Genomic DNA, 23,853 nt, shown 5'->3' on the forward strand with positions numbered 1-23,853 from the left:
AGGCTGCCCGATTGGCGGTTACTGAAGCTTGCATATTCTGCAATACACCACTTGCTTGCTGCATTCTCTGTTTGGCATTCTTTCAGGTAGGAGGCTTGAGAAGGAAAGTGGAAGACTAACAATGTCAAGCAATGTTTTACTGCCAACTTGATGTTGCAATAGGAATGCATTTAGTAGTCACAGAGGGACCCAATCAAGGTTGGGACCATGGTACATGGGAAGGGTCTATTAACCCTTTGCTCCTTCCAAAATTACATCTTCTCTTTTCCTCTTGAGGGAAGCATGACAGCTTATCCCCTTGAGGAAATAATTGTTTGGGAATGCTTTTTTTAGAAGGGATCTCTAGAAGGGGAATTGTTAAGCACTTCCCTAAATGCTGTAGTCCGGTTCTCTCACAAATACACACCTTCAGCTGTTACTTTAAAAGTAAAAATAAGATAATTAAAAATAATAATCATGTGATGCAACATCTGGTTTGGTCCTTAGAGCAGTGTTTCCCAACCAGTGTGCCTCCAGATGTTTTGGGACTACAACTCCCATCATCCCTAGCTAGCAAGACCAGTGGTCAGGAATGATGGGAGTTGTAGTCCCAAAACATCTGGAGGCACACTGGTTGGGAAACACTGCCTTAGAGCACGCACTCACTCCTGCAAGGAGCTGTTGTCAGTGAAGTATCGTAGAAGGAAATTTGAACTGGGTGGCGCATTTGTTAGTCTTGCTAGAGTTAACTTCAGAAATATAATTGTGTTGATACATGATGTATAAGGACTCAATGAGAAATTTCTGAGTGCAATCTGTGGCATGCTGGTCTGATTTTCTAATTTTAAGGTTTCCTTCTGAAAAATGTATGAGTGTGTGTGTGTTTCTCTTTTCCCGACCCTTTTTCTGACAGAGGGAGTGGCCCTTTAGTGTCTGACTGGAAGGAAAGGGAGCCCTACCAATCGCTTCTCCCAAACCTTCTTTTTGCTGGGCTTGATGTAAATGAAGACTTAAGGCCCCAGACCCCAATCATCAGCAGGTACAAAATATGCCTTGTGAACAACTACCAAGTGTGGGGCTCTTAGAGCTAGCATGAGGAAGCACGCTTGTTTGTTCCATCTATATGTGGAGTCTTGCATTAATTGCCTGCTTGCAACCCCTAAGAAAGCACAGCCGTTGGTAAATAAGGTTATTCTGGCTTTTCCAAAACATCACATTATAGAGATTCAGGCTGCTTATGGGATTTTTATTCTGAATGCCAGAGCATGGCTTGGGTTCTGCTTGTTTCTATAACCCTGGCTGTTTTAAATCCTTGATTATATTTCATATCTTTAACTTTGGATCAATAAGGGCAAAAGACATTGGTGAACAAATACAGAGACTTCAACTTGAGATTCCAGCTTTCATGCCTCTGTGATGGTTAACTGTGATGGTGCCAATTTTTGCCTTCCAGGCCTCTGCAAAGGAAGCTTTGATTTCCTTGCGTCATTATTTGGGCACTTTAGAATTCTGGTAGGCATGGGGCAGGCCCGGCCCACTGATGAAGCAGGGTGAGGCGAAAGCTTGCAAGGTCTTGTGGAGTGCAGGAGATCTCACAAGACTTTGGTGAGATCTTGCTGGAAACAGGGACCAATGCAGATTAAGAGAGTGCAGTTCCAGTTGCAGGGCGGCAGTGAGGTGGCAGGTAGCAGGGGGTAGGGGGAAGAAGCTGGCATGTTCCATTTTTTACCTCAAGCAGCAAAAAGGGATGCATCTCATCTGGTGTGGGACTGAGCTTACCTTGTCATTGTGACATGGCTGAGGGCAGTGTGCATTTCTTCCTTTCTTATAAACCTTCCTCCAGCACTTTGTCACCCTGGCTACCTGCACTGCCTTATCTTGGGGGTGGGGTGGGGTGAGAAATCATGGGAGGAATTATTTAATTTAAAAAAATATATCCCACTTGATATCCCCTTTACGTTATGAGTACTAGGGGAGGTTTCAGACCACTGGTGTCATGAAAGCAAGGTCAGTTGCAAACAGCTCTTGCTAGCCTCAGAAGTAACCATGACAGAAAACCTCAACCATGCCTTTGAGAGTTTTACCAAAAAATTCTCTCCCCTTTGATAGTTTTTGAATGTGACTTATTTTCTCATTCATTGATGGAGAATGGTACAATAATGTGGGAGAGATTTTTGACACAAAGCCCACAAATCCCACTTAGATGTTAACATAGGAACATTCCTTTTGCTGCCCCTTTGGGACTGTTTGTACATTTTGCAAAATATGTGATCACCAGGATTGGATTTCTGTGCAGATAATTCATATCTGTCATGATAAATAAACGGGTCCCAGATGCAATACCCCATCCCACTAGCCTGAAACCTACAATTTTACCAAGCTGTCAAATTTTACCAAGCTGTCAAATGCACCTATGAAAGCAAAGTGTACTTCACATTTAGATAACACTGTGAATTCATCATGAGTGGACATGAGGTCCCACTGTTCCAATATGTTCAGCCCATAAACTGAATGTTTTGCATATACTCTAAGAGGTGAGTTAAAGGAAGTATCCCAGAAAATATGACTTTTCTCATCACTGCAGCACTCTGATAAGCAAATCACAGGGTGAAATTCAACTTTTTCATGCACTTCTTGGGAATCTTCTGAGGATGTGGCAAGTAAATCCTACTTTTTAAAGGCACACCATTTCCCCCTTATCACATTAATTGCACACATAGAAAGGGGCAGTGAGCCCGTGCTGCTGACTTCATCTCCCAAATCACTTGGCTTCCTAAGCCTGTTCCCCAATAGTCGCACGTTGACTGTGAACATGCGAGAAGGGGGAGCCTACATGTGAAGACCCCTGTAGGACTTGGAACCCTGAGCATGCAGGATTCCAGCTCCTGTGGAAGTCTGCATGCATAGACTTGCCCTTATCAGATGCCCAACCTCAACCTGGGAACACCCTTGGAATACCCCCATTTTGCTGTTACTGATGGTAGAGTACAAATGGCAGAGATGAATGGGTGATGGTGGAGATTTCTGCACCTTGCTCTACCTGCAGCCCTTCCTCTCCATGCATTGAAATGGACATCCTCTCTATCCCACGACCCCTGGATGCCCATGGAAAGAAAAGAGCCTTTGAATCCAATCCAAATCAGACTTGCATATAACTTTTCTCAATGCTACGCAATATGGTTTAGATCCTAAGCTTTTTCTTTGTGAATGGAAGGGGAGTGTCCTACTGATGGAAGGACACTTTCCATGAATGTTTACAGGGGTAGAGTAATGCACTTGTCCCCACTTAGCCTGAAAAGAGCTAATCAGGCCAAGCAACGTGAACAGAATTGTGGTTTTCCTTATACAGTAATAGGAGGTTTGGTAATGGTACACTGCTAGGGGTCGATTTCCATTGGTTTCAAGTCCATGTTAATTTGGTGGAGAATAAAACATTTGGATCAATGGACAAAGGGTAAAGTTCCCACCTGCAACCTTTCACACTATTCATAAATCTGATAAGTGTGTCCAGTACAACTACTGGCATTGTCTAATGCAACTTCAGCAACACCTTTAAGATCTGCTAGTTTAATATGTATGAGAATAACCAGCAGGAAAGAGTGAATCTAAATAAAGTATAAAAGGGGGACTTTGGTATTGTTAAATGTACTGTAATTAATGCATAGTGGTAAACCACTTAGCACATAGAATCCCCCCCCCAATCTGCTTTGGTAAGTGAGTCTGCTAATCTAGCTCTACCAAATTGCTATTAGCATGCGGCCAGACAGGTCATGAACTTGTAATTCCACATTCAGGAGAATGCTCCCATTAATGTGCTCCTAATGTGCTTGGAGCTGTTGGATCTTATATGATGTAGGTGTGTGCAATTAGCAGCATAAATGTAGCGTGGCCCATCCTTCTTTCTTTCTTTTTTAAAAGAAAGGCTTGTATGCATCCCAGTTTGAAACACATTTATTTGGAAGTAAGCCCCACTGATTAGGATCAGAGACTTAGAAAGATTTGCAGTTAACAACATGAACTCTATTAGGACTTGTCACCTGCATTATGTCTACTGGAGTCTTGTTCTTATATCCTTATTGTTGGGCTTTTCGCCCATACCTTTTTCTTTGAAGCTGTGAAGCATAGGGAACAATGCACTCTTGCAAATATTATTTGAAAGGCTATTATGCTATCAAAATCGAAAACCATACTCTCTCCCCACACTTGTTTAATTTGTGATACATGAACCCTCAGAAAGAAAGGAATCATAGAGTTGGAAGGGACCCCAAGGGAAGGGAAGGGCCAACTCTTTTCTAGGTATAAAACTTTTAATGAATGGTCATCCTTGCTAGGCACTAGAAACACATTGTGACATTTTGTTAGTTGATCACCACTGGCGCAATATAAACAAGGAAACTACCCATCAGTGTCACAGGGTGCATTGGCACAGGTGGTTTGAAAGAGAGAGGAAGCAGTCCCTGTGGCTTTGCTTCTTCCTTAGTAGAACTACAAGTTGAGGTTTGGAGGTTTGCTTACCACCAAATCTGGTGCAGCTGTGCCAGTCCTGAGCAAATGCCCGGACACAGTGATGGGCTGGACACAAGCCAACAAACTGAAGCTGAATCCTGACAAGGCGGAGGAGGCCTGTGGGTTGGAGGCTTCTGGACCTAGGGCATAGGCATCCTTTTTTTGTTCTGGATGGGATTGCCCTCCTCCTTAAGGAACAGATGCATAGTCTGGGGGCGCATTTTCAAACACCAATGTCACTGGAAGCTCACTGGAAAACCTCTTCTGGCTGTGGCTGGTATTGGGCAGAGATAGATTGTGCTGGTAATAAGTAATAATAATAATAATAATAATAATAATAATAATAATATTTTTTATTTATACCCCGCCCTTCCTGGTTCAAAAACCCGGGCTCAGGGCAGCTAACAACAAATTTAAAACACTTCATTGTAATACAACATAAATGCAGCATAAAATACAGTATAAAAGCATGAATAACAAAAAAATTCAAGTTCAAGAATCAATTTGGGGGGAATACATCCAATAAACATTAGATAGTCACCAGGGCTAGCTGGCTAAATTAGATGTACTTGGGCCAGTGAGGAGGCCAGGGGAGAATTAGCTGTGAGGTCCCAGAGCAGGTAATCTTCATAAAAGGGGGGGAGGGGGGAAGAGAAGGGAAATAAAAGATCAGGCTGAGTTCAAATTAAAGGCCAGGCGGAATAGCTCTATCTTACAGGCCTGGCGGAAGGAGGTTAAATCCTGTAGGGCCCTAGTCTCATGGGGCAGAGCATTCCACCAGGTCGGAGCCATCACTGAAAAGGCCCTGGCCCTGGTGGAGGATAGTCTGACTTCCTTAGGGCCCGGGACCTCTAAACTACAAGTATGGTTATTCATGGACCTTAAGGTCTTCTGCAGGGCATACTAGGAGACGTGGTCCCATAAATATGAGGGCCCTAAGCCACAAAGGGCTTTAAAGGTAAAAACCAGCATCTTGAACCTGACCCTATACTCCACCAGGAGCCAGTGCAGTTGGTAAAGCACTGGGTGAATATGCTCCCATGGCAGCATATTCTGCACCCGCTGGAGTTTCTGGGACATTTTCAGGGGCAGCCCCGCATAGAGTGAATTACAGTAGTCAAGCCTGGAGGTGACCGTCACATGGATCACTGTGGCCAGGTTGGGGCGGGAGTGGTAAGGGACCAACTGCTTAATGCAGCGAAGATGGAAAAATGTTGCCTTAGCTGTTGCTGTAACCTGCACCTCCATGGAAAGGGAGGTGTCAAGGATTACACCCAAACTCTTAATGGAAAGCACTGACACTAATTGGGCCCCCGCAAAAGAAGGGAGTTGGTCCCTCATCCCCATGCCATCTCAACCCAGCCAGAGGACCTCTGTCTTCAAAGGATTTAGCTTCAATCGGCTCCCACAAAACCATCCAGCCACAGCCTCCAAGCATCTGGTCAGTGTGTCCGGGGCCGAGTTGGTGTGGCCATCCATCAGCAGATAGAGCCGAGTGTCACCTCAAGACTGAACTACTGTAATGCACTTTGTGTGGCACTAACTCTGTTCAGTGTTCAGTACTGTCAGGGACAAGCAGGAGTCCAAAGAGTGGGCAGAAGAGGCAGGGGCAGGAGGATGGTCCATCAAAAGAGGCCAGCGATTAGTGTGATTCTGTGAGCCACCCATGAGACAGGGAGAAGAGGAAGAGTCTGGGCAGTCAGAGATGAAAGAAGAGGTGGGGGAAGAGCTGCAGGAAGGCACGGAGGTGGAAGAGACAGTCCCAGAGAGAGTCAAACCATTAGAATTTCTTCTCCCCTCCCCCACTGTCTCCAAGGATGTGCAGGGGCTTGCAGTGATTGGAGAAGCTGGAGCTGCCACCCACTGTCAGAAGAATTGTACTGATGGAGGCATGCATGGCCCCACTGTTACTCCAACTGATTGGGTCAGAGCACAGTTCTGAAGAATCCTAAACATACCGTGTTTCTCATATTATAAGACACGTCTTATATTTATTTTTTCCTCAAAAAAACACACTATGGCTTATTTTCAAGGGATGTCTTATTTTTTTCCTCCTCCTCCTGCCACGGTCGACATTGCTGCTGCGCCTATCACTATGTCTTATTTTCGGGGTATGGCTTATATTCCTTGAATGCTTAAAAATCCTGCTATGGCTTATTTTATGGGTATGTCTTAAAATATGAGAAACAGGGTATTTCCCCAAAAGTAAGATCGTCCAAGGTTCACTGGGTCTTACTCCATAGTAAATTGGTTTCAGACTGAGATCCAGCGCTGAGGGCCTTCTGGTGGTTCCCTCATTGCGAGAAGTGAGGTTAGAGGGCCTTCTTGGTAGTGGCACCTGCCCTGTGGAACGCCCTTCCATCAGATGTCAAGGAAATAAGCAGCTACGGTATCCTATTTTTAAAAGACATCTGAAGGCAGCCCTGTTTAGGGAAGTTTTTGATATTTAATGCTGTATTGTTTTAATACTTGATTGGGAGCCACCCAGAGTATCTGGGGAGACGCAGCCAGATGGGCAGGGTACAAATAATAAATTATTATTATTATTATTATTAATCTAGGGAAATACAGAGTCCCACTAGCAGAAGCCCATACAAGGACATCCACTAAGCAACGGCGCTTTCCCCCTCCCTCTGCACTCCTCCCCCCCCCCAATTGACTTGGGGTGTGTGGAAAACCCCCATAACAGTACACAGGGGGGGATCGTTCTGTCTGGCAAACTGAAATGCTTGCCACACTGCTACGCTGAATTTCTCCCAGAAATGTTCAACAACAAGGAGATATATAGCTAGATTAACCTTGAACCTCGTAACCTTTCAAACCTGAGAAAAAAATATTGCCATTCCATACTGCAGTTTCCCATCTGAAATTCAACCCTGTTCTGATGAGTTTTCCATGTCCTCCATTCGTCTTAGGATTTATTTTATGCCTCTTATGAAGCAAAGGAAGAGAAGCAGTATGCATCTATTAAATGATTGAAAAAGATCTGTAGAAAGTTAACCCACATATCTAAAGTGACAGACGGCAGGAAATGCTGTAGGAGTGCATTTCCATGTAACTATTCCCCCAGAATTACTCTTGCAGTTGATGTCTCTCGTCTCTTGCCTCGTGAAAGCAGCCAGCCCAGCTTTTCAGTGCATGCGCCTGCATGGCTTTGAAACCTCTGTGGTGTGAGCCTGTCTTTTTCATGTGTGTTGCACTTGATTGCCAATTCTGAAATGAATATAAACATTTCCATTGTTGGCAGCCTTAGTAACGAAGGAGGCCTCCATAGCAATGTTGCTGAAGAATCTCCCAGCACAAGCGCACTTGTCATGCCACCAGATGTGACAGCAGTGGGGAATGTCCTGCACGAACGAGGAGGAGCGCAAGCAACGTCTGATATGTTGGAACAGGCCAAAGAAGAAGACAAAAGCCTGCCTTTGTTGGAGCATCCTAAAGAATATGCAAGTCTTGAAGGAAGCCATGAGGGGTTGCTTGCCCTTGTGTCATACCCAGCCTCTGTAAATGACCAAGACATAAGCAGTGTTCCTGCTGTATCTCTGGACAGTCGCTCCAATACAGAGCACCCTGCTATCCCTCTTGCAATAAAGGATGAGCGAGATCCAGGTAATGCTGGTTTGGTACGGACTCCTTTGCCAGATGTTGGCTGGATTCCAGGAGCTGGAACTGCACCAAGCACCTCAACTGAATTAGATCCATTACAGCAGAGCAAACAGACAGGTGGCAAGAGGGAGGCACATGTCATCCCATTACCCAAAAGGGGAGCAGAGGGAGACGACTGTAACATTCGAGAGGCCAGCCAAGAGGCAGGAGTTTTGGAAGTGGGTCACAACGAGCAGGCTGCGGTAAAACCAGATGGACAGAATGCAGATGGTGCAGACAGCCTGATGATGGAAAAAGAGACCCTAATCCCAAATTATCACGCAACAGGAGGTTTGCACGTTGAAAAATATGGAGCAGTTGTTGATGGTCTGAGTTCTGATGAGTTCAGTGCCGCCATTCATGAATGTAGCAGTGATGCAGCATTAAGCAGAGGGGAGGAACCCCACCAAGTTTCCCCCGAGAACGAGATGGAGCAATCTGAGGCTGGTCCTGCAATGCCCAGCTTGTCATTTAATGCTTCAGATCTGCCCCTGGCAAACATGATAGGAGAAAAGGACAAGAGTTCTCCATCTGAAAAGGAATGCCCTGATCAAGCCCAAAGTCAAGAAACCCAAACCCTACTTGTTACCGAAAGTGAAAATTGTGTTGTGGATTTGTTGGTTGGCTCTGAGCCTTCCAGTGGGTCCCCTTTGTGTGAGGAAAGTGAAAAGCAAAAAGCAAGCCCTGCGTCTGAGAACAGAGCAGAGCCAGCCAGTAGCAATGATACCGTACTAACTGAATGTGGAGGAAACATTGCTGTGGTTGACCCAGAAAAGCTTCTGTGTTTGATGAAGGAAGATTCTGCAGTAGATAAAGGGCTGTCACTGGGGGGAAGTACACAAGACTTCACCAGCGAGACTGAGCTTCCACAGCTCATTAAAAAAGAAAACATAGTATCTGAGGAAAACAAAGAGCTCTCTTTGGGAGAGGGTGGAAGTCAGGAGAGGCCAGTTTTAACTAGTCCGATTGTAGGTGAAGAGGCAGTCTGTTCTCAAGGGACGCTGCTCTCCTTTGATATTGACAAAAGACGAGACAACCCTGATGCTAACTGGAATGATTACTGGAGCTCTCTGGGAAATAGTTTCAGAAATGATACCAGTGGCTACATGTCAGAGAAGGATTTCAGTTCAGAACATAGTCTGAATGCACCCGAAGATCATTTGCCAGAACTGAGTCAGGGTTCGGAGAGAGCGAAAACAGCCACATGCGAAAAAGAGGTTAAAAGCCTTTTGTCTGTTGAAGCACAAAGTTTACAAGGGGGAAATTGCTCACAGAGCTGTGATCTTTTAAATCCCAGTGCAGAAGACCTGCCGCTCAGCCTCCCTGCCTGTGAAATGGCAGAGGAAGTTTGTTTAGAAGAGGCACATGGTTCACTGCTGCTGCGGTCTGAGGACAATGATGTTATGCAAAATGAGCAAGAGGGATCCTGGGAGGGCACGCTTGCTGAAAGAAGTGTGTGGGAGCTGGAAGGGCTCACTACGCATGACGTAACATCTGAAGGCAATGCAACATTGGCAGAAAAAACACCAGTTCCTAAAGCAGAGCTGGCACTTCTGGACATAAATGAATGGGCACCGACTGCTGAATGTGTTGCATTAGGAAAAGCAGGGATCCAGGAGGACACATTCCATTCTGAAAGCAAAAAAAGCAGCCAGATAGGTGGCAGCGATGCTGACTGTGTACCTGTGATTGTTGCTGAACAAAGCAGTACTGCGGATGAGAAAGAAGGGGATGAAAACAGGCACGAGGAATACAAAACAGAAATGAAAAGTCAGGCAACCGATACCGTTTTGGCACAACAACTCGAAAGCAACTTTGCCTCCCTGCAGCAAGAGCAGCAGGAACAAGTGACTGAAGCCAATGACCAAAGTATGAAAAAGGATTATTCTGGCAGCCCAGGGCTTGTGGAGATTGGCTGCCAGCAGCAGACACTGGGGAACTTACATGATGGCAGCATATGGGAGCCTAATTATCCACTAAATAGCAGTGAGGGTGAAGCATCTCTAGAAGCTCTTCCCAGCAAGGTTGTGGATGTGGAACAAGTGGAGGGGGGGTTGGTCCCATCTCCACAAGTGGACCTGAAAGACAGCTCACAGTCCCTTCCCTCTTTCTGCAGCGATCAACAGCACAGCTTGAACGCAGAACTCCAAAACCTGGATCACAACAACCTTAAAACTGTGGCAGGTCCCGAGGAACAAAAGGCGAGGGAAACACCTGAGAGAGAGCATTCACTGGAGTTAAATGCACCCAGCAGCCTTCAGGGACTGTGTGAAAGTGAAATGAAAGTATTTATAGACATTCTGCATAAACCCCAAACAATACTTTGCGGGCTGGAGATGAAAAATGATTCCACAGCTGCCACAGATGAAAACGCACTTTTGCCAAGTATTTCTGAATCCACGAGAGATATTGTGCAAGGCGGCAACTTGAAAACTCTAATAAACCCACAGGCGGAGGAAAGCTGCCTTAACAAAGAAATAGCAAGCAAACCTAAGCAAGAACTCCCCGATTTGAATTCTTTGATTTCAGACGGTCTTAATGAAGGAGCAGATCCCAATGACATGATAAATGAGCAGTTGGGTGGTTTATGTGGGCTGACAGGCAGCACAGGTAAAAACAACACAGGTGTTGCAGAATGTATCCCAGGGGTGCAGGAAACTGTCACTGCTGATGCTGAAGAGCCACAGAGCTTGCTAGTGGATTTTAAAATGCCAAGTGCAGAGAATGCTTATGAGAGCAACAGGACTGATCTTGCCCTGCCGCCTAAAGTTACAGAGTTGGCAGAAAAAGGCTCAGAGGCAGAAGAAATAAAAGAGAACTTTAATTTATTAGATGAAATTACCCTGAAAGATGAACTTGTAAAAAAAAGAAATGACGAACAGGACTTAACTTTCATGGCTGCTGAAAAAGCAGGAACAATGGAATATCCTCCTGGACTCACAGAAATTGCTTCCATCAATACAGACAGTACTCAAAAGGCTGACTTTTTGCTGGCTGGCTCTCAAACAGACTTAACAGCTTCGCCGGCATTTTCAGATGACTGGGACACCAGAATGAGCCAACAGCCTACAAACTGCGTGTATCATGGTATTGTGAATGAATTACAAAAAGAACTTACAGAATGCCAGAAGCTGTTAGGGACCAGTCCTGATTTGCAGGTCCCAGCAGCAGCTACAGCCTTACACTTAGATGGTACTTCAGTAGACAACAGAACAGCAGATCAAAAAAGGCCTAAAGCAGTACACCCAGACAATATTTTCACAGGGACAGCCCCAGGAAATGACTCTGTGATTCCTAACCCAAGTTTCTTTTCTGAAGAGCATGCCTTAATCTTACAGGACCCTGTTGGGCCCGGGCAGTCCAAAGGAAGTTTGTCACTGTTTAATTTCAAGAAGATGCAGGCCGAGACCTCAGCAATTAAAACAAAAGGAGCAGAATATGATGTCAGCTTCAAAGCCCAGCAGTTTGACAGCTCAGGAGAATCTCTCTTCAGCCTTTCAAGCTTAGAAGAGCGGCTTCTGAGCCTTTCATCTCTCGGTAAGCAAGCAGGCTGTAATGAGGGTGTTGCAACAAATATCACCTGTGTAGATGACAAGCACAATGAGATAGTAGAAAACACAGGAGAAAATGCAGGAAAGAGCGAGCATGTTTTTGTAGAGAATTTCAACACCCCCAAGATGGGAATAGAGACTCCCATGCAACCTGCAGAGACCTCCGAAAAACAGCATGATGCTTCGACTTCCAGGTCCTTCGGCATTGGCTTTTTTGATTTCAGGAAGCATATTAGCAAAATATTTGAGAAGACAGTTCACAGTGCTCTGACTACGGAGCTACCCCACCTTTCAGCTGAAAGCAGTGCCGGTGAGAAAGATGACAGCGCAGTACCTAGAGAAATGCCAGAGTTTAAGCAAGTATTGGAAGAAGGGGATGGAAGCAATAAAAATGGAGAACCAGAGAGTGATCAGAAAACCGAAGGGTGTGTGTTGCCTTTAGAGGCTGGGTTTTTCAACCAAGCTGCTAAAGAGAAAGAAGAACCATTGACAAGCACTCAGGAATGCAGTTTGCCAGATGCCTTTGCAGAAAAGACCCCTATCAATGATTTTGGTTTCATTGAAGAACCTTTGACAAGTTCCCCAAAGTTTGACAGCGAAGTGGAGAGCTCAAGTAGTAGAATGCTGAAGGCAGAGGAAAGTGGATGTGTTAGTGCTGTGAGCAGAGGCATTGATAGGAATCAGATGAGTCTGGAAGCAGGGAAGCAGCAACCTGCAGATTCTTGTCACCTGCCTTCTCCTTCTGACAATGACCTGCCTGCAATGATTGCTGCCTCTTCAGAAGTCACTCCTAAGAGTGATCTTGACAGAACTACCACAGCAAAGGCAGAGGAAGGTAATTTGATTAGTCTGTGCAATGCAGAACCAGGTTTATCTAAAGAGCTACTACATGATGGAAACCAATGCCATGACCCAGTGCCAAGTGAAGACCAGGTAAACCAAGCGAGTGCCACTGATCTAGAGAACATGTCAGTATTGTCATCTCTTCTAGATGACCTTTGTGTACAGAAAGAACAAATGGAACAGTCTGGGATGCTGCCTGGTGAAAATCAGAAGGAATCAAGGTGCAACTATCCTTGGGATGGGAACACAGCTGAGGACAAAGCATTTATGGTGCAGCAGGAGGATGCCATGGACAGTACAAAATGCCAGCAGGTGCCAACTGATGCTGAGGAGCAAAAGCAAGGACCAGACACAGCAGTACATGGGCTAATAGATTACTTAAAGAATGAAGTAAATCTTGATGGTGGTTCGTCAGGCGACTGCAAAGCAGAATCCAGTGTGCTTGAGGGGTGTGTGGCAGAAGCGAATGACATCATGTTGAGTACAGCAAAAACAGAAGCCCGTCTTTCTGTTGACACCCCTAAAACGGGTATTACCAGCATGTCAGTCGCTGATATAGGTGACTCGGCTCTGCAATCCAACATATGTGATCAAGGGACCGATGCAAAAAAGCATTCAGAAGCTGTTCAAGTGATGGAGCAAAATGTGTGTACGGATGCTGCTGAAACTGCCTCTGCAAATCAATGCAGAGAAGAGAATTTCGCAGATGAGAAGCCCCTTCAGGATGTCCAGGAAGAGGGATCAACCACTCCACTCCCCGAATCTGAGCACAGCCTCCCTAGTGAATTACCTGTTGAAAGGTACCTATTTTAAATTAAAATTAACCGTAAAAGAGATTTATCTGCATGCTGAAGTTCAAGTAAGATAGCTGGAAGGTGGATTGATTCACTTACTGATTGCATAGAGTTAAGCTGGGTATAGTTTCTATTTTATTTGCAGTCTACTTGGAGAAAAACTGTAACATTCTTCTCAGAAAATGTTAATCTTAGTTAGGGAAAATGCACATTGTTGTTGGGAGTATTGACATAGTCTGGGACCTGTCAAAGCTGGAGTTTCAGCAACCCCCTCCACTTATTTATCAGCCCAGACATGCTATGATTTCTTAGTTTTCAGTCACTCCCTAATACCTAAAAATCAGGCAGCCTTGCAGTACTGAGAAGTGTAGACTTGTTTGTAGGTGCCTGCTTTTATACACATGAAAAAGTATAACCTTCAGTTTTTTTACTCTGCTGTTGTAAAATGTCCCTAAAATACTCAAACTTGTATTCCAAGGTGCTCTAGTATTCTGAAATGCCCCATTGATGCATTGCTTTATTATCAAATAGCACATAAGCAATATTTCATTTGAGTTGGTATATTGTATTGTTGCAGTCATAATAGGTGTTCAGATGTGTGGGATTTTTAATAGGGGATTTGCATGTCCAGGATATTTTGGTTGCCTGGTTCTCCCACAGAGGGAGCACCTTGGCCATTAAAAGCTGCAGGCCAGGGAAAAATTCAGCAGATTGACTCAATGTGCCTCTCTCCATCCCCTCCTCCCAAACTTGGAGGATCAGAAATGAGGAAGAAGTCTTAGGGTTGTATTCATTCTCGGAGTACATTTTTTTTGGGGGGGGGGTAATTGGTTTGAGTTAGTCACTGGATACAGTCCTTAACTTTTATCTCCATTGCTAGAGCTATATTTTTATTTTTTTAAATCTAATCCCCATTAATAGCCAAAGTGCACATTGCACCAATGATTAACCTTTATTATTAACTTAAGTGTATTTTGGAGATTAAAAATATATATATTTACTCCAAATTTTAGGATAAGCTTTGTATGGATAATTCTCAAGCCTATGACATTGTGGCCTTCCTCTCCTCTAACAGTGTCCCTCCTTTTTCCATAACCTCAGCAATTCTCCTGAGCTCTGTCAATCTCTCCTTGCTGTACCTGAGAAGTATGCTGTAGGGCTAGCAGCCAAAGGCACCTCAGATGAGGCAAGAGACGGCATCAGAATAGAAAGGTACAGTGAACAGCACTAACTCTTTCAGAGGGTGTTACTGCTTTGTTTAAAGAATTGTTCTTCGCAGGTGCACATATCAGAGACTAAAATGGCATGTTTGTTTCACTGCCACTTTGTAGCGCCAGAGATGATAAATTAACAATGTTAAAGGAAACGGAGGGGTTCCTACAGCTTGTAACTGGCACTTATAATTTAAGTCAACATTTAGCAGGGTTTAGCAAGGTTGACTCTCTTTTTTAGTGTTAGGATTCAGCATTGGGTCATGCAGATTATTAATAGGGCATGCTCTTATGCAACATTGTGTTCCTTCTCCTCCCTTCCCTCCCCACCCAAGTGAGCACATCTGGAATTAAGGCAAGTGTTTCCAGGCTAGATAGTGTGACTTCCAAATGGATTAACAAATTTTTTTGAGAGGAGGGGGAGAAAAGCTTCTTGCACCATTAACAGCTGGCTAGCATACAACATTTTAGTAGGGTGAACTTTTCTGCATGATGAGATGCTGGTGAGATGAGATTTTGGGTGTCCAGAAGCCATTCCAGAGGGATATGAACTTTGCTACCTCTTCTGTAAGAATTGCCCTACCTGCAATACTGTTCATGCCATATTAATATGGTGCATTGGCCGATCATATAAACCAGGTATCCCCAAACTGCGGTCCTCCAGATGCTTTAGCCTACAACTCCCATGATCCCTAGCTAACAGGACCAGTGGTCGGGGAAGATGGGAATTGTAGTCCAAAACATCTGAAGGGCCGAAGTTTGGGGATGCCTGATATAAACGGTATGAGGCAGATTGTGTAGTAAACAGTAGCCTTAGCTGTTGTCACATACTTGGGGTGTGTGTAATAAACACCTGCCTAGTAAGCATGTATAACATACATGGAATATACTATATAGCTGCTTCAAAAACAAAATGCCCTTTGTGCATCTACTTTTTAGAGGAGAAGCTGTGACATTTCATAGGGGAAATAGCTGATGGCTTTGGAGAAATTCTGAGATTTATGAGAAATGATGTATTAGGGGGAAAATATGCAGGTTTTTGACTGCCTCAGAAATGCCTAGTGCAGGCATCCCCAAACTGCGGCCCTCCAGATGTTTTGGCCTACAACTCCCATGATCCCTAGCTAACAGGACCAGTGGTCAGGGGTGATGGGAATTGTAGTCCAAAACATCTGAAGGGCCCAAGTTTAGGGGTGCCTGGCCTAGTGCATTGTTCTTTGGGTCCTTGTTTTTTGTTGCTGTATTATATGGTAGATGTATTACATTTCCTTTCTGAATAAGGTACAGCTGGTTTGTACCTCAGATGCTCAGAGAGAATAAAAGGCAAAGAATGCATCTGTTTTTAAATAATGGGTGGCATACTTGGATACCTGTGGCAAACTGGGCTGTATCTTGAGGAGCAGCTGCAATTCATAACTCCATTTGCTTCATACTTGCACATGCTTCAAGAATTTGTTGTCACCTGTTTTTTCTGTCTGAGTATTTGTCCCATGTGGCAACAGCTGTTGCTTTTTGCAGGATTTTTTTAATGCTCCACGTCTATGGATATGTACTTTTTGTATGCTGCAGAGACAGGGATATAGAATGTGAAGCAGAGATTCAAGAATCAAGGACTTCCTAAGGCAATTCAGAGGGGAAATTGCCTTTGCCCAGACTTGCTTGTTACAGGAATGCGCAATTACAGGAGGAAGAGTAGCTGTAGCTGCTAACAGTTTGCCCACTCCTGCTTTTTATGCTCTGTACAGCCCACTCGTAGGCTTACTTTCACTGAATTATTATAGGCACCCTAATGTTATGTTGCAACGTTGGCCACAGACAATCCTTGGAATTTCCCTCCTCTTCTTTCATATTGTTGCTATCCTGTGCCCTCTGTCATTTGGATCCAATGTTTTCCACCTGGTGGTGTTTCAATAGTCATCAGCGGGAGTGTGTTCAGTTTTAGGTATGTGTGGGCAAAAGCTGCCTGTTTTAAAACTGGGCAAGTACACTTGCATGAGATTTCTGGTGTGTGACTCATCAGGCCTGCTTAAAATACAGAGCAGCGACTGAGTATTGTTTGCTGGCATAGTATTTCACAAAACTTGGGACCTGTCCAGGGGAGAAGAAACACCTCTAGAACAAAGAGTTCTTAATGACTCAAGCCAGAGAGGGAGGGAGCGAGGGAGGGAGATGCAAACAAGTAATTAGTCTGATTCAGGTGAAAATTTTAAGGTCCAAACTTCTATGTTAGTCTTCCATCATTCTATCCTCCATAGTGGGTTTTTTTAAAAAACAAAACAAAAACAAAACAAAACCCAAATTTGTACCGGAGTGGAAATAAGGCAGACAGGGAGCGGCTGCTTAACTCTTTCCTCTCTGGCAGTTTTCCCAGTTCAGATTCACCCACCCAAGCTACTTTTTCACATGCCTGGAGCTTCAGGTATTCCATGTCTTCTTCCCCCACAGGTGGAAAAGAAAAACAACTGTGGGTGGGTAACTTTAATCTTTAAAAGGGATTGAAATTGAATGGGGTAAGCAGCCTCCCTCCATGTACTTCTTTTACACTCAAATGTAGCCTCCGAGGGTCAGCCCAAGACATTTTGCCACCTGAGGTGAAGGACAAAATGAAGCCTCTGACCAGGCTGGCAGCTGGACAGTATCCTCTGCTGGACACCCGATTTGTGGTAGTGACGGGCGAATCTCTCATTTCCTTAACCTACAAGTTCAGTTCTCTGCATTTCCATATCGGTTTGTGATTCCCACCCCCACCCCCAAAAAGAAACCCTTGTGAAAATTTATCAGCATTTTACTGTGAATTTTTTCCATATATGCCCAGGTTTGTATGCATGGAAAGTGCTCTTAACTGTTGCAGCTGAAGATGTAGCTATTACTCCAACTGTACAATCCTATACATGTCAACTCAAAAGTTGGCACCTGTCTTGTCTTGAGACAATGGAGTGCACCTTGGGGAGTGAAGTCAAACCGCTGTGGCAAAAAGCATGGGCATTGTATATGGAGGTCCTGGGCTGCCCAGACAACAAGACCCACCCCCTCTCAGCTTTGCTGATGTCGTCCAAAGAAAAGCAGAGCATTACGTTTGGCTGCAGGAGTAACCGAAAGGTGGCATACAAGGCACTATCCAACCACTTTAGGGACTGCACTCCGGATTTGTGTAGGGTTAATCCTTAGCCTTTTCTTCTCCTGAAGATGTCTCACAATACCACAGAGGTTTAAGGTCAGTTTCTTCCTTCTCCTAGATGGGCTACCTTCCAGGTTGATGAGCCCCACCTGCCCATCTTTTCCCTCTATGGCCTCTTTCTTGGTCACTGGACCCACTCAGAAGTAGGTCCCATTTAATATAATGGGGCCGATCCAGACTGCAATCCTATATTCAGCACCTCAAAGCACATCTCTGTGCTCCTGGCCTCCTAGAGGCCCCCAAAGCAGCAGGCGATGCACCAATGCTGCAAGTATTGTAATAATGCAAGAAGGTTAATTCATCTTGTAGAAACTCATCTAGAGTTTGCACACTTCCATTACATTTGTTCCCTTTATAGATCAGTGACGGGCATTATCAGTAAAAAAAACTTTTCAAGTTCAGGGCACTTTTGTGATTAGATGAAGTTTTTGAAATTCATTGCAGAGATAGGTCTGTTAGGCACTCCCTTCTAGAAATACCACAACTAATAATAGCTTCGGCAGCATGCAGAGAAAAGCTGTCCTAGCGTCTCAAAGGAAACTTTCTAACAAGTGGGTGAGCCTCACAATGAAAGGCAGATTGTCTGCTGGCTACAAGTTTTATTTAGGCATATTTACAGGCAAAAGTTTGAGCTAATTTATAAAAAGAGTGCTTGGAACTGGTGGACAGCCCTCCACCAGCTTCCTGTGTGATGGACCCATATTAGGAACTTGGGTCAGGAATGACTAGTTGGGAATATGATAGGACCAGGATGGACACAGTTTAATCCAAGCCAGAGATCTTAACAAGTAAAGAAGCTGAAGCAAAACAAATGAAGCATGGTTGCAAAAAAAAAAAAAGGCTGAAGGCAGGAAAACAGTCTTTCAAAGCCTAGGGAAGACTGAAATCAAAATGGGGGGTGGGGTGGGGTAGGGCTGGTTCCCAGGGAGTTGACGTGAACCTAGAATGCATGCCAGAAGCAAGTTAGGAAGAAATGCAAGAAGGCTTGTCAGCAACAGCAGCTGGTCTAACAAAGCACAGAGCAAGGGCTCAACAGAAATATTTATTTCCTTGCTTTCATATCCCAGCCTTTCTTCCATCATAGAACTCAAGGTGGCATACACATGGTTCCCAGGCGGTCACTCATCCAGGAAGTGCAGCTCAAAATTTCTGGATGTAAAATGGTTAACAAGCAAGCAGTAATTTAGAAGCGGGCTAACTCTAGCCATGGGTGCTGGATATCACACCTTAGCTGAGCCCAATGGTCCATCATTGCCTTCAGGGATGGCTGTAGTCCAGGCATCCCCAAACTTTGGCCCTCCAGATGTTTTGGACTACAATTCCCATCATCCCTGACCACTGGTTCTGTTAGCTAGGGATCATAGGAGTTGTAGGCCAAAAACATCTGGAGGGCCGAGTTTGCCTATGCACCAAATCCAGGAGTTAAGATTAACTGTGCTCTAATGGCCCCTGCCATCTGCTTGGTTTGGGTAGCTATGCAAAGGTTTCACGATACTATGTGGCTTTTTGGTGGAATCTTCACTGCAGGCGCAAATGTGAAAGCAGGAGGAGAAAACAAAGGTGAGGGCGAAATGCAGTATATTTACAAATGGAGAGGGAAGAGAGCTTTCATACACAGGACCAAATGCTTCTCTAGCAAGGATGAGGAACCTGTGGCTCTCCAGAAGTTGCCGGACTATGGTTAACATCTTCCCTTACCATTGGTGTTGCTGGATGGAGCTGATGCAACTTTTGAGTCCAATAACTTTTGAAGGGTTGTAGGTTCCCTGTTCTTTAGCCTAAATCAAAGCCAAATGCTAGTCTGCACCAGGAGGTCATTATCCCATACCCCATGAAGTCCTCATAAAGGGACATATTAGGGGTTTTATTGTTTTGAAATAGTAGTATATTATAAACAATTGACAATAGTTGAATGGAATGCAAAAAAAAACACAAAAAACACTTCTTGGATTTTGTCACCAAGTCCAAGAAAAAAGCAGATTGATTACTGATTTGGTTTTTTTGTGGGGAATGACAATGACAAACCCTTCTAGTTCTGGCTGTCTTTCAAGTTGTCTTGAGCCAACTTTTGTTTTCAGCTGGAAACTATGCAAAATGTCATGATTTCATAGCACTCAGTCGATTTTTGGTGGCTTCATGGAACATTTCATTGCTTAGGTTTGTAAGGGTTTATATGTCTCAGGGATTCAAAACCCCAGAATCACACTGATGCAAGTTGGAACAGAAAGGGAAAGCTCTTACCAACCCTCAAGACCACAGCTCCTGATATGTGCATGGCTCTAATTTTCAGTCACCACAAATGACTCCCAGGAGTTTTAAATTCATGAGCAGGAAGTGGTTTTAATTATAAGGCTCCACTTCAGTTTTCAGAAATTTTATCGGAAAATTGACATATATGCTTAGCTAAAATTGGAGCTACAGTTGAATATTAAGTCCTTGTAACTCACTGGAATTTATTTCTGGGTAATCATGCATAAGATAGCACTATTTGAGTCATTTTGTTGGCCTACAAAAAGACACCCATAGTTGCTCAGTTGAGGAATGGGGCTAAATAGTATAGTATCAAAAAAGAAATTGGTATTTCCTCAAGAACCCAGTACAAAGTGAAAAGGGTAGTTCTTGAAAATCTAGGGGTGTCTCTCCAGACTGCCACTATGCTGCAGCAGGGATTCAAGCACATAGCAGAAATTTGGGTTTGCACAATTAAATCAGATTAAAGTGAGCTGTCACTCTAGTGCAGGCACCCCCAAACTTTGGCCCTCCAGATGTTTTTGACTACAATTCCCATCATCCCTGACCACTGGTCCTCTTAGCTAGGGATCATGGGAGTTGTAGGCCAAAACATATGGAGGGCCTAGTGCAACAAATGCACTTAAAAACAAACAAGCAGCAGACTTTTTGTCATTTGGAAAGTGATGGGAAATGCATTGAAAAGTGTGGGATGAATGAATAACAGGAAGATGCATAAACACCGCACAAGCAAATCAGAATGAATGCTCTTTGCTGTACAACTGCCATTTAAACATAATGAACATTCAATAAACAATAGACATAATCTAACCACTGCAGGCCACTGTAATGCTTAACAGCAGCAAGAGAAGCTAAAACAGTGAGGGAAATACCTCGGTAGCCCTGGCCTGCAGTATGCCAGGGTGCCCACCCTTTCAAAGGGGAGGGGTAGCAAGATATCCCTCTAGAGATGAGAGGGGAGGTGTTCCTGCCCCCCTCTCAGCTTGGGTCCCCAAAGCAGATGATACAGGTTGGTCCCAAAGGTTCCAGAGCGGCAGGCTTTGGGATCACCCATCACCCAAAGGGTGCCTAAGAGTGTTTACTGAGCCCCTATTTCCCATTACCAAGCCCAGATTCCCGCACAAATGCTAAAGTGACTGAATTTACTTAACAATTACAAACCAAACTGGTATGACCGCAGTATGGAGTAGGTGAAAAAACGTGCTTACAGAGACCAATGTGCGAGTGAGCCCAAAATCCCTACTTGGTTGGCATAAGTCCATACTACGAACCAGGGCGGGTAAAGTGGGTGCTGGAAACTGTGGAGGTGTAGACTTATATAGCCTCTACTACGCCCATGCCATGTTTGACTGTGCACACAGTGGAGCATGGCTCTCCTCCTTTCCTCCAAGCTGCAAACATCTGCCTGCCAACCAGCACCTGCAGACCAGGCGGTGAAACTCTGGGCACCAGCAACATCTTAAAAACAGAGTCCTTTAGCACCTTAATGATTAACAAATATATTAGGGCATAAATTTCAAGGGCTAGAGCCCACTTTGATAGATGAGTCATGTCACAGGAACTATCCGCAAAGTACTCATTTAAGTGCCTATTTGGTTCTCTTGCTGGAAGATAATTTGGGCTTTTTTTTCAAGTGCTGTGCAGTACTTGAAGTGCTACAGAAACTTACAAAACTGGCTTGACTTCACGGAGGGCAGAAAAATGAATGTGTGTATCATAGCAACTGAGGGCTTGACAATAACTTCTCACATACTCAAAGGGGATGCCTGCAAGCCACCCTGGAATCATAGGGGTAATCCTGGGAGCATGAGAAGCTGTGTTCTACTGAGTCAGAGAGCCTTAGTCCATATAGCTCAGGATTATCTATGCTGATGGTCAAGGTTATAGGCAGAGGCTTTTCCAAGGCCTACCTGCACAAGCTGGGATTGAACCTGGGAATTCTACATGCAAAGCATGAGTTCTAGCAATGAGCTGTGGCTCTTCCTTGGTCTACTTTGAATTCTTACAGAATGAAGCTACCAGCCTGCCCCTAAAAGCTTAACGTATCAGTACAGACGACATAACATGCTGTAAAGTAAAAATCAAGTGCAGAGTGCCCCTTATACCCAAAGATCAAGAATCACAGCACAAAGACTTCTTGGTACACACATTGGGATTTGTGCTGTGATTCTTGATATGGAAGCTTAAAAGTCCTTCAATACACAAGGGCGTTTGATAGAGGAAAATGCCCAGTGAAGAGGAGTCATCATCGCAGACTATAATACAAACAATGCAATGCATTGACAATTCAGATCTTTTCTTTTTGACAGAGCTATTATCTTCCTCAAGGGACTGGAAACACTGTTAGCTAACTTCGCTTTCCATGTAGCTAACCATTAAGAGCTACTTTTCTCCCATGCCAACAAAGTGTTCTCTGTAATCCAACAGATCACTCACTTATCGGTTAAGCCTTTTGCCAAAGTAAGTTGCTTCTGTAAAGCGTATCCTCTTATTTTTCTGCCTTTCAGGTGCCGGCTAACTAGTATATTAAGAATGCATGTGTTATCTAGGCCTAACACTTTAAAAGAAAAGTTTTGCTACACTATTAAACATCTGTTTGTGCCTTCATCTAACCATACCCGATGGTGCTTCTGCCTGCTCTATCGCAAGGCTAGTTCTAGAAGGTGTTTTACTACAGAGGACTGACTCTTTCTTGTCACAGGACATCTGAGTGTATAGCAATCAAGTACAGAACATAGTCAGGTTGTTTCCTCCAGTGCAGAGGTGAAGTGTGGATCTCCATAGGTTTTTGGGGACAGGCCAGCAACACATGCAGGGCTCCAAGTTCCCCATCCCTGCTCTAACATATCAAAAGAAACCCGGCATAAAACAAAAGTATTCACTTTGCTCTTCTTTCCAGCTCCTAGTGCTTATTGATCTTAGAGGAAGTGAGGGAAACATAGTTTCCACCAGCGGCAGTAACAGCTTTCCTTTGTTAGGAGTTCTGTTTCTTGTCATACCAGTCAGTGTTGATTTTTTTTAAGCGCTAGAGACAAAGCAACAGACAGCAAAAGAAAGGTGATCCATGCAATCTTCTCTTTTGATTTTCTGGATTTGGGGGGGGGGGATTGCTCCAGAATACTCTAGGAATACAAGTTACAGGTAGGTAGCCGTGTTGGTCCGCAGTGCATGCACACGAAAGCTCATACCAATGACAAACTTAGTTGGTCTCTAAGGTGCTACTGGAAGGATTTTTTTATATATTTTTTTGACTAGGAATACAAGACCAAGCTCTCATATCCGCCCTAGATAAAGCATTTGTACTATTTTACTATCTCTTTGACTGTTTCAATTCCGCTATGTTTGTGTAAACTTTTTTTCTAAGAAGCAAGGGGTGCATCCTTAGGAATTGCCTTCATTTTATTCTCACAATGGTTTTGAGAGTTTGAGTGAATGAAGATGACTGGCCCAAGGTCCTCTAGCAATTTTTAGGCCTGAATGAGGATTTGAACCCAGGCCTCTACAATGCAAGTCTAACTCTCTGCCCCACTCTACCCCACAACAGTATGCTTTCCCTAATGATAGGGACATACAGTACATACAAACCAAAGTCTGTGTGTGTTTGTCTGTATATGTCCTGTTGAAGTACCGGTATACAAATCAACTTCTGCTGCACTTAGTCTGAACTACAATTGGTCAACCTACTGTATATTATTTGTATTATTTATTAAATCTGTATACCGCCCTTCACGCGAAGATCACAGAGCGGTTCGCAACATAAAAATACAAAACAAGAATAGAAAATGTGTAATAAAACTAAACCAAACCGAAAACCTCCCACAAACACATTTTAAAGGACATCCAATGTTAATTAGCCGAAGGCCTGATTGAAGTGAAATGTTTTCACCTAGCGCCTA

At 44.1% G+C, this 23,853-nt stretch overlaps 1 protein-coding gene across 14 annotated transcripts in view; it reads left to right on the plus strand.

Moving 5' to 3' along the window:
* Positions 1 to 23,853, plus strand: part of TACC2 (transforming acidic coiled-coil containing protein 2) — a 160,855-nt gene that overhangs the window by 24,063 nt on the left and 112,939 nt on the right. For 8 of the 14 annotated variants that reach the window (XM_060274797.1, XM_035137488.2, XM_035137496.2 and 5 more), the window contains 3 exons: positions 893 to 1,018; positions 7,733 to 13,324; positions 14,420 to 14,530. The exons of 2 other annotated variants lie outside the window; for them this stretch is intronic. In XM_060274797.1, the coding sequence (XP_060130780.1) occupies positions 893 to 1,018; positions 7,733 to 13,324; positions 14,420 to 14,530 (5,829 nt within the window). The remainder of the gene's footprint in view (positions 1 to 892; positions 1,019 to 7,732; positions 13,325 to 14,419; positions 14,531 to 23,853) is intronic. 4 more of the 14 variants (XM_035137493.2, XM_035137497.2, XM_060274795.1 and 1 more) reach the window with 3 other exon arrangements.

Source organism: Zootoca vivipara, chromosome 5 (genome assembly GCF_963506605.1).
Source record: "Zootoca vivipara chromosome 5, rZooViv1.1, whole genome shotgun sequence".
Taxonomy (NCBI): domain Eukaryota; kingdom Metazoa; phylum Chordata; class Lepidosauria; order Squamata; family Lacertidae; genus Zootoca; species Zootoca vivipara.